Below are 11,795 nucleotides of genomic sequence, written 5' to 3' on the forward strand. Positions count from 1 at the left end.
GAGTAGGCAAAATAAATAGATATTTTCCAATAGTGAAAAATAGATAGTTTCCACTGGGTTATGGGATACCAGGAAAAGATTCTGAAAAGTAGTTGCATTTGAGCTAGGCCTTTAACTATAAGAGTTTGCCAGCCAATCAATGATTCTCATCATTGATGTTTCTATCTCCCTCTACCCTTCCTCTCTGAAATCAATAAAAATATATTTTTTAAAAAAGAGTTAGAGGTCCTAGTGATAAGAAATACTTTTCTACCTTCTAAGCACTATCTGTCTTTCCTGACAATATACACCCACTTAATACAACATTCTTTGACTTTTCACGAATGTTACTTGAATAATTTTATACTCTTTAATCTATAATAATAAAAGAGGGAGAAATAGCTTTCATAAAAGAGATTCCATGGGAAGATACCGGCTGAATGATTGAGTGAAAGTATTATGGGGCCCAGAGTGAGATCAAATGGAAAAAAAAAACTATTATAATCCTCACATAAGAAGCTATACAGGAATAAATAGTCCATAAAGAAAGGAACTTGAATAGCAAAAAATATATAGGTGAATATTAAAAGTGCATTGAGAGTAGAATGGATAAATTGTGGTGTATTCATATAATGAACAACTATCCGGCAATGAAAACTAATAAACTGTAGCTACAGCTATCAAAATAAATGTATCTCCAAAACATAAGATTGAGTAATAAAAACAATATATATGACTATATATATTAACGTTAAAAAAATGCAAAATGAAACAGCATATTGGTTATGGCACATACATATGGTACGTGGTAGAGGTAAAAAGCAAGAAGCAATAAACAGAATTCAGAAAAGTTCTTACCTCTGGGGGAAGAAAGAGAAAGAAAAAGGTAGGAGGGGGCATGGCATGGGGGGAGTGTTTCCCTGATATTAATTCCATTGCATTTCTTAAGCTGCAAGGGGCCTCAAGACAATGGTATTCAGGTAGGAAAGAATGAGGTGAGAAAAAATGTCATTTGAAAACCTTCCTATAGAATCTAAGTTTTTACTATATACTATATGAAGGGGAGGGGGGTGATTTATGCAACAGATTTCTGAAAGAACAACAAAAACCCTAACTACTGTTAAAAGGGATGAAGTAGATCTATATATACTGATGCAGAAACATGTTCAAGATATGAAAATGTGGTAAAACGGCATAGCGGAGGTAATTTCACTGGTGAATGCAAATTGCACATCTGCTAAGCATCTATATGAATGAAATGTTGGAGAGACGGTGGCAAGACAGGAAGGAGGGACTTAAAGAAGGAGTGGGTAGGGTAAAGGAGAAGGCTGGAGGGGAGGGAAGGAGAAAGAACCGGAAAGACGGCTTGGAGCAGTGGTTCTCAACCTTCCTCATGCCGCGACCCTTTAATACAGTTCCTCATGTTGTGGTGACCCCCAATTTCATTGTTACAAATTGAACATAATTAAAGCATAGTGATTAATCACAAAAACAATATGTAATTATATATGTGTTTTCTGATGGTCTTAGGCAACCCCTGTGAAAGGGTCGTTCGACCCCCCCAAAGGGGTCGCGACCCACAGGTTGAGAACCCCTGGCTTGGAGGGCTCTGAAAGGGAAGGGAAGAAGCTAGGACAAGCTGCAGACCTTTTGATCAGATTGTTTTCAGAAACACTCTGCCAATTTTAAGTAGCGGAGGGTACCTCTGAAGGTGTAACAGCAATGAAAGGCTTGGGGCTCTAGATTTAGACTAGACCTTGCTTTAAAACCCACTCCGTTTTGTAGCCTCAGGCAAGTTACTTTTCTTATCCTCACTTTCCTTATCTGTAAAATGGGGATGATGGGGGACTTGAGGATTAAATGCAATAATGCCTGCATGGAGCTCGGACCGTCTGGCTTGGCCAGCGCTCAATATTAATTTCTGCTATTGATATTTATTAATATTGTCATTATTTGTCCTGGCTGGGTGGGGCCACTCTAGCACTCACTCCGAGAGTCCCGCCCCTCGCTTAGCTTGCCGTCCGCCTACTGGCTGATACACTGCAGCGCTTTCACCAATGCGATCGGCTCTAGAAGGAGAAGGCCGAAGGGGCAGAGCCAATGGGCGCAGGGGTTACGGTCTCCTGGCGACGATGCAAACAGTGGAGGCCGCGCCGGCGGGGCAGCCAGGAGCCGCGGGGCAACCGTTGCAGACCGGAGCCGGGGTCCAGCGTTTGCTGCTCCGAGCCTGGCTTTGAGGAACACGGTCCATGGCGCAACGCCGAGAGGAGGGCTCCATCTCCGCCGCCGGCGGCGCGGCCCTGTCCGTGAGGTGCGGCACCGCCGTCAGGCGACTGACTTCGGTCTCGCGGAAACTCTCGCTCTGACTTACCTCCCTCCCCTGCGCTCTTCTTCTTCCCATTCTTTTAGACCCGCTGTTCCGGAAACTTTGACCTCTTCTCTTGAAACCCCAACACCTTCCAGCAGTCCCCCTCCCTGGGTGACCTTACCATCCTGTATTCAATGGCCACACCTCCATCTATCTTTCCCCGCCCCACCCCCTTCCATTTTCCCCACCCCTCGCTGGTTGACCTTTTCCTGGCTCAGTGTGGCCTTCAGTGGTCCTTTTTCTCCAGACATTTCGCAAATACCTCCCCATCCCAATGACAGCGCCCATTTTATCCTTGTAGTCTTTGCTGATTTCCCCCCAAATTTAGGGCCGTTCATCTCTTCCTCCGAACTCCTCCCAGCGGTTCTCAACCTGTGGGTCGCGACCCCTCTGGCAGTCGAACAACCCTTTCACAGGGTTCGCCTGAGACCATCCTGCATATCAGATATTTACATGACGATTTATAACAGTAGCAACGTTACAGTTAGGAAGTAGCAACGAAAATAATTTTATGGTTGGGTCACAACATGAGGAACTGTATGTAAAGGGCCAGAAGGTTGAGAACCACTGTTTGAAAAGCATAAAGCACTGCACAGATAAAAGTGGTATTTCTTTCCTTCCACATTCTAGAGCAGCGATTTTCAACCTTTATCATCTCTTGGGATATAAACTAATTACTAAAATTCTGTGACACACCAAAAATATATCTTTTGCTGATTTGACAAAAAACAAAGGCTTCATTTTGATTCACTCACACCAGACAGCTATTGTGTTGGCCGTTGTCATTTTTTTTTTTTTAATTTGACAATCTAAGGGAAAAGAGGTCAGTGCCCTGACTAAACAATCAGGTATTGATCGCATGGTTTTTGTTTTCTCGAATTTATTGGGGTGACACTTAAAATTCAGCAGGTTTTAGGTGAATTCACATCGCATCATCTATACACTGTGTTGTGTATTCACCAAGGTATTGCATGTTTCCACTGTGGCACAATAGTTAAACATCACTATTCTGGAGTGCTACTTACTTGCAGTCTGTTCCACACAGCATACTCCCTGGTCCTGGCTCTTCTCTCCAATCTCTTGAAGTTTCTTACCAACCTAGTGTCCTTCTCTTACCTCCTCCACCACCTATCTTTAAGCATCTCCTTAATATTTAAATAATACTGGAATCTCCCCTCATCTCAGACTCTCCTTACTTTCTAGCATATACCCACCACACATTCCTTCCTTTAAAAGTATGTTCCTTTTGTGTTCTAACCTTTCATTCATGTTGGCTTAATTTCTTTATTTTCTATATCTGTATTTTTAGACCTATGATATGGCTACACGTGCTTCATTTTTGTAAAGGAAAACGTTTCCTACTCCACTCACAATCACAAAGCAGGCTGCCCTATTCAAAGTTGTTTTTTAAAGATTATTTTTAAAATCAAAGCTAATTATAAAAGGCCCAGGATACAACCTGTTTTCTATTAGAATCAACGGTGTGTGTGTTTTTTTCTCTTTCTCACTTTTTTCACTTTTTTTCCCCCCAAGTATACAAGGCCCCAGAAATCCTTCTGAGACTTCCTCAGGTTTGGTCAAAGGATTTGCTTCACTGAAAAAGTTCTCTGAAGAAGGCTCTTGAAACCCGTGGAATTTTTAGTCTACATTTAAATTTCTCTCCCACTTGGACTCAAACTGACCTCACAGACGGTCTAAGTGTTCTTTCATATTAGATATTGTTTTAGGCAGAAAGGGGGTGAAAGTAGTATAGATGTGTTTCAAAGATTTTGATGACCTTTTGTTTGCTTTGTCAAAAACAAAGTGTTTGGAATGTGTTATATTGATGGTGATATATCTTTTCCCTAAAGATGGGTGCAAGGATTCCCTAAGCAGAATGTTCATTTTGTCAACGACAGCACCATTTGCTACTCCAGTGGCAATTTCGTAATATTTATTAATATCGAAACCAAGAAAAAAACTGTACTCCAGTGTATGAATGGAATTGTGGGCGTCGTGGCAACTAACATTCCTTATGAAGTTGTGGCTTTTTCTGACCGGAAGCTAAAACCTCTCATCTACATATACAACTTTCCTGCATTGACCAGAAGGACCAAATTAAAAGGTATCCCTCAAGACCCTCCCTCTGCCATAACTGAAGGATTTTGTCATAAGATGTAACCAAACCTAGTTCTGATAAATGAAAAATGTTTTGGAAGGTTTTTTGTGGTTTTTTTTTTTTTTTGTAATACACATTTTTAAAGAAGGAATGAGGCTTGATCACAAAGGATTTAATTAATCGGACTAGAGCAGCGGTTCTCAACCTGTGGGTCGCGACCCCTTTGGGGGTCCAACGACCCTTTCACAGGGGTCGCCTAAGACCACCGGAAAACACATATATAATTACATATTGTTTTTGTGATTAATCACTATGCTTTAATTATGTTCAATTTGTAACAATGAAAATACATCCTGCATATCAGATATTTACATTACGATTCATAACAGTAGCAAAATTACAGTTATGACGTAGCAACGAAAATAATTTTATGGTTGGGGGTCACCACAACATGAGGAACTGTATTAAGGGTCGCAGCATTAGGAAGGTTGAGAACCACTGAGCTAGAGCCTTGCTACTCACAGTGTGGTCTGCTTACCTTCAACATTGTCATCACCTAGGGTACTTGTCATAAATGCAGAAACTGCTCCCATCCCAGACTTACTGAATTAGAATCTGCATTTTAACAACATTCCCCAGGTGATTCATATGCGCATTATGCTTGAGAAGCACTGAGCTAAAAGACTCATTTACACCACTAAATGCATTTTGAAAAAACCTTTTTCAGAACAATTTTTTTTCTTTTCTGGTAGTTTATTGAAAATCCAGGTGAATTGATATATTAAAGATAAGTCTCTGAGCCTCAATTTTCTTTTCTGTGAAATGGGGATAAGGGTAATATTGTGGTGATAATAAATGAAATTACATATATCCTATATAATAAAAGGCTAATATGCAAATTGTCCCCTTGGGAGTTTGACCGCTCACTATGATGTGTGCTGACCACCAGGGGGCAGCATGGAATGAAGGAAGGCCCCATCCAGCAGCCTGGGAAATGAAGGCCCTGGCCAGCAGCCGGCACCCTGGGGAAGAAAATCCCCGAAGGGCCCTGATCAACGGCCACACCTAGGGACCCTACCCGTGCATGAATTTCATGCACCAGGCCTCTAGTATGTATATAATATGTCATTATATAATATATGACATGTGTCATATATATATATATATATCAACCAATGTTATCTACCACTTAAGTTATTATCATCATCATTATTATTACTTGTTGTTGTTAATCCTCACCTGAGGATATGTTTTACACTGAATTTTAGAGAGAGTGGAAGGGAGGAAGGGAAGGGGAGAGAGAGAGAAACATCAATGTGAGAGTCACATCTATTGGTTGCCTCCAGGCCAGGAATCACCCCTACAACCCAGGTACCCAGGTATGTGCCCTTGACCAGGAATTGAACCCGCCACCCTTTGGTGTGCTCTAACCACTTAGCACTTCAGCTAGGACCATTTAAATTATTATTCACTCATTCTTAGAAATAGCTGACCCAGACCAGACTGCTGCACATGTATTAGAGACCATCTTCACAAGTCTTTCATTTAGCACATCATGGACAGAAATCTCAGGAGAGCTTAAGGCTGGTCTTAGATCTGCAGCCTTTTGGGTCAAATAAGTGTTGAGTCAAACCAGGGAACTTCATTATAATTTAACGTTTTATTTGTGTTCCCAAAGATTAAAACGACTTTTTTTTATTTGAGAGAGAGAGAGGGAGATACACACACACACACACACACACACACATTGAGACATCGATTTGTTGTTCCACTTATTCATTGCTTGCCTCTTGTATATGTCCTGACTGGAGATCAAACTCACAACGTTCACATATCCACGTGATGCTCTAACCAACTGACTACCCGGCCAGAGCCTAAAACACCCTGGAATCTCTAGCCAATGCAACAAAACACAAAACAGAAAAATTATAGCTATGGGAAAGGAGATAATGAGAGCAATAAAAGAGTACCCAATAAGATGCTAGTTTCAAAATAAACATCCATGCAATTAGAAGATGTAAATACTTAGGAATAACTCAAAAAAGAAATGTGATTGACCTCAGCACAGAAAGCTACAAAAATCACTGATTTAAAATATTTAAGTATATGGAGACATTTCTGGGTGGAAAGCCTGGTTATTATATAGATATTTCTGGTGTTTTCACAGAAAGTAATTCATAGGTTAATCCTATGTTTTCAAGAGACAGGAATACTTAAATGAAATGGTTCCTAAGTTCATCTGGAAGAACAAAAAGTACAGAATGAAAATAACTTAAAAGAGAACAATGGGAAGGCAGAGGGCTCTTAATCATTATGGCGCTACAGTAATTAAGGATGTGATATTGGTGCAGAGACAACTAGGTCATTTAAAGAGTTGAAGTCTGAGCACAGATTCTAAAATATATAAAGCTGAGCATATGATGAAAGATACTCCCACATACACAAAAAATAAATGGTATAGATTATCCAACAATAGAATTAAGGAAGTAGTTATTTTTTAATAACTATTTAAACAGAAGTACCAAGTTAGGTACTCATCATATTGTACATCAAAATATATATCAGATGAAAATAAGAGTTCAATAAAAACAAACCCGTTGAAAAGTAGAAGAAAATATGGTAGAAAATTGACATGATTTCAGGGTAAGAAACATTTCACACAAAGGAAAAATAGAAAGATTGACATATTACATACAAATTTAAAACTTAGGAACATATAAAATACCATGGAAAGTCAAAAGGCAAATAATAAACAGAGGGAAATATTAGGAATAAATATGATCAAATATTTTCAGAGCATTAGGAAACAATAAGAAAAAAAGACAAATATTCCATTAGAATAATGGAAAAGGAATTTGCCTATACCACGAAACTATAAATGAACAAAAACATTAAAAAATGTCCATCTCAAGATGAGATTTTTTTTTCTGCTTATCAAGGTCACTTTTTTAAAAAAAATCTGATAACTGCTAGGCAGAGTGCAGTGAAATTGGTAGTACTCTTTCAGTTGAAGGTAGGAATGTAAATGGATATAATCTTCTGGGAAATAAAAATATATCTGATTCAGTTAAACCCACTTCAAGAAGTAGAATTCACTATTAAGGAAATAATCAGAAATATGGTCAAAAATTTGTGGGCAAAGGAGTTAAGACTACTGTTGTAGCAAAAGGCTGGTTAATGTGAACATTAAAATTCACATGTTTAAAGAATTACTAATTATAAAAAGCTCAATGTGAGGTAAACAATAAGCCAATAGGAGTGACATTATATACCATAATTTTAAAAATGAATTATTATGTATAATATTTAGCCCATTATTATCGCTATAAGAAGGAAAGTTATATTTAAAGAAAAATCTGGATTTTTACAAGTAAACACAGAAGAAAATACCAAAAAGAAATATACCAAATTTGGTAGTAGAATTACAAAGGATATTTGTTCATGCTTTTCTGGGGGGTGGGGAGAGTGGTATTAAAAAAAAACAAAACACATGCATCTTTAAAAGTTTAAAATAAATGTAAAGAAAATATAAAATTAATTTTAGTTATATGAGGAAATGTCTATATAGTAGTTCTAAGAACTGGACAATATTAAGCTAAGGATATGGCCTAAGGATATGACCCAAGGTATGGAAATATAAAAGTAAGCTAGAATTATTACACCTCCCCTGAAGTATTTAAAGTTGCTTGAGTAACTTCTAATGATAATGTTTGATATATTTATGGAATATTTTATGGTTCTTAAATCACTTCAAATCACACTGGGTCATACATGGTGCAGGATACTCAGTTGTGCACTAAAGTCTAGAGATATTGAACTAATAGTCTTAATTTATGCTAATGTTTTTTAAAAAATGGATCTTAACTTGACTCTTAACTTTCTGTTCATTATGTTACAAATCAGCCAAGAGATCTCTTATTCCAAAAGCTAAATGTGTTTGAAATATATATGTGAAATTTATTAGAAAAGGGAAATAAACTATAGACTATAGTTAATCTCAGCATATGATAATTAAGTCCCTATAATGTTTTTATATTTTAGGCAATGTTCTTCTGGACTATACTCTACTTTCATTCAGTTATTGTGGCACCTACCTTGCTAGTTACTCCTCTCTCCCAGAATTTGAATTGGCTCTCTGGTAAGTTCCAGCATCCTGCCAAATTTTTTTCATTTGAGTTACATTTGACTAGTTAAAGGAATTTACAGAATGCTTTTACATTAGGTTATTTATAAAAATCTTTCTGGATTTTATCAAAGGACAGATACATGAAAAATCTGAAACAACAATAAACAAAATCAAAGCCCTAATCATGATGTTTAATTTTAGTTACTACTTTTAGGCATGAAATTTGGTAGGGCAAAAGCTAAATGAGAGCCCTAACCGGTTTGGCTCAGTGGATAGAGCGTCAACTTGTGGACTGAAGAGTCCCGGGTTCGATTCCGGTCAAGGGTATATACCTTGGTTGCAGGCACATCCCCAGGAGTGGGTGTGCAAGAGGCAGCTGATCGATGTTTCTCTCTCATCGATGTTTCTAACTCTCTATCCCTCTCCCTTCTTCTCTGTAAAAAAATCAATAAAATATATATTTAAAAAAGCTAAATGAGAGTTAAATTAATTATCCTAGCTCTCTTTTTATTAATGTGTTAAAATACTGCCTTTGTCAAATAAAGAATACATTTATAAATACATAAACTTTCATCTTTTCTACAAATAAATAGCCTGCTTCCCACTAATGTTGAACTTACTAAGATGGTCTCTGTAGTAGAGCTCAGTTTGAAGTAGTTGTTTTGCTGTACAGGACTACCTGTGGATAAGATATATCTGTGGTCTTTGCTGGGTCGTTCCATGTGGCCAGATTAAAAACTGCAGGCACTCTTCCATCCTTAATACAAACTCCTTCAGGGGAGTCTTATTAAGGGGAAGGGCAAAATGTTCCAGGAATGATTAAGGATGCTCCTTACATATTAGTATTTCTTATATAAAAACTAGAGGCCCAGTGCATGAAATCGCACTAGACTCAGACCCACTGCGCCACCGCGGGACCCCAGACCCGCTGCGCCGTGGAACCCATCAATGCACCTCCTGGTGACCTGTCGTTTGGTCATTATGGCGTTACTGTGTTACGGCCACTGGCCTTTTATAATATAGATGTAATAATCTAGGTTCAGTGAGCCACATTTAGTTTATGCAGAGTGTTTTTTTTTTAAAAAAAAAAGCTTTATTGAGGTACAATTGACTTATAATAAAGTGTATATACAGATGTACAATTTGATACGTTTTTATTTATGAATAAACCCATGAAACCGTCACCATAATCAAGATAATAAGTATATCCATCACCCCCAAAAGTTTCTTTGTGCCCCTCAGATTCTTCCTTATTGGCCCTTGCCACGCATACTCTTACCCCATCACTGCCCTTCAACCTGCCCCCTACCGCCTGCCCCTGCTCCCAGTCCCCCACTGATATGCTTTCTGTTACTCTGGATTTGTTTGTGTTTTCTAGAATTTCATATACAGAAAATCATACATTCTATATCCTTTTCCGGGGGGTCTGGCATCTTCTATGCAACATAATTATTTTAAATTGTCTTATTTTTAAACTCTCTTATGCTATGTGTATCAATAGTTTGTTCCTTCCTATTTCATGATATAGGTATACCACAGTTTGTTTATCTACTTACCTGTCGATGGAGGTATTAGTTTTCTAGGGCTGCCATTAACCAAGTACCACAAACTGAGTGACTTAAACAGCAGAATTTATTGTCTCATGATTCTGGACACTAGAAGCCTGAGATCAAGGTGTAAGGGCTGTGAGGAAAATGGAGAATATTAAAAATGACCACTTTAGAGAATAGGAGAGAGCACTGACCAGAGAAATAGTAGGATCAAAGGTTGTACTGAGGCTTCAGTGAGTGCAGTAACCAGGAATTGATAATATCACTGACACACATAGTGCTTTGATCTTTCTATGTCTGCCTACCCCCGGCTTTCAGTTGTATCCACGAGGCTTGACAGTTTTTGCCAGGCAGCTGAGGTAGAAAGTCCAAAGATCAAGGAAGCAGCAATACTAGCAATAGAGTGGTTGACCTTATGGACAGGACATTTGGGATGAGGATGGAAGAAGGTGAAAGCAGAGGAAGCCAAAAACCAAGTGAGCTTAATAAATATTAGTTCCAGTTTCACAGTCACAACTCCGAATGGAGTGCTGGCTGCCTGTATGAGGGGGGAGAGCTTACATTAATTTTTTTCCTGTTTATTTCATCTAGCAAAGGACCTTGCTTACAGTGGGCATTCATGACATTCTCTCAAGTGAATAAATAAATTAATAAATTTTAAAGTACTGGTACTGTGGTTGGAAAAACTCAGTAAATGTTCAATTGGCATCAATGTATATAGTATACCCAGAATCATAGTATATTTGTATATAGTATAGAGATTTAGATGCCTACATTTATTTAGATACCTACGTTTATATTCCATTTCCTAGATTTGGATGAGTTAAATACAAATCAAATAAAATAAAATAGACTTGGTAGCATATGAGTAATATTTTTAAAAAATAGTTATTTTGCTTTTTTTAACAGGGACAGTATAATGATAATCATAATTATTTTATGAATGTGATATTAATGCTATAGATTTTATAAATTATACAACAAATTAAGTCACAATTTATGTAATTGTTTTCATATTAGATAAATATTCTCAATATATAAAATTCAAATTAATTACTTTTGTACCAAACGCAATTTTTCTCTAAGGAACTGGGAATTGGGTGTCATTTTGTGCAAGAAGTCTCAACCTGATGTAGATGTGAGCCAGATGACTTTTAACCCCATGAACTGGCGCCAGCTGTGCTTGTCAAGTCCAAGTTTAGTGACTGTGTGGACCGTTGAAAGAACTAACCAGGACCATCATCTCAAAGCAAAGTGAGAGACTTCATTATAATACAAGTAGAGGCCTGATGCATGAAATTTGTCCAGGGGTGAGAGGGATGTCCCTCAGCCCAGCCTGCGCCCTCTCTCAATCCAGGACCCCTCGATCCTAAACACCCATCTGCTCACTCCTAACTGCCCGCCTGCTCGCTCCTTACCACTTGGCTTGCAGCTCCTTAGCTGAGGAGGCAGGAGAGGCTCCTACCACCACCGCTGTACTGGCAGCTATCAGCCTGGCTTGTGGCTGAGCAGAGCTCCCCCTGTGGGAGTGCACTGACCACCAGGGGGAAGCTCCTGCATTGAGCGTCTGCCCTTGGTGGTCAGTGCGTGTCATAGCGACCAGTTGTTCTGTTCGGTTGATTTGCATATTAGTCTTTTATTATATAGGATTCCCTATGCTGTCCCTCCCTCCCT

The 11,795-nt window shown here is 38.5% G+C and overlaps 1 protein-coding gene across 1 annotated transcript in view; it reads left to right on the top strand.

Annotated features, from left to right (window-relative positions):
- Positions 1-2,115: 2,115 nt before the first annotated feature.
- CFAP43 (cilia and flagella associated protein 43) overlaps positions 2,116-11,795 on the top strand; it is a 74,993-nt gene continuing 65,313 nt past the window's right edge. The window contains exons 1-4 of the mRNA XM_015559284.1: positions 2,116-2,290; positions 4,198-4,451; positions 8,487-8,583; positions 11,208-11,375. Coding sequence (XP_015414770.1) covers positions 2,229-2,290; positions 4,198-4,451; positions 8,487-8,583; positions 11,208-11,375 — 581 coding nt within the window. The 5' untranslated portion in view covers positions 2,116-2,228. The remainder of the gene's footprint in view (positions 2,291-4,197; positions 4,452-8,486; positions 8,584-11,207; positions 11,376-11,795) is intronic.

Source organism: Myotis davidii, unplaced genomic scaffold, assembly GCF_000327345.1.
Source record: "Myotis davidii unplaced genomic scaffold, ASM32734v1 scaffold332, whole genome shotgun sequence".
In the NCBI taxonomy this organism is placed as follows: domain Eukaryota; kingdom Metazoa; phylum Chordata; class Mammalia; order Chiroptera; family Vespertilionidae; genus Myotis; species Myotis davidii.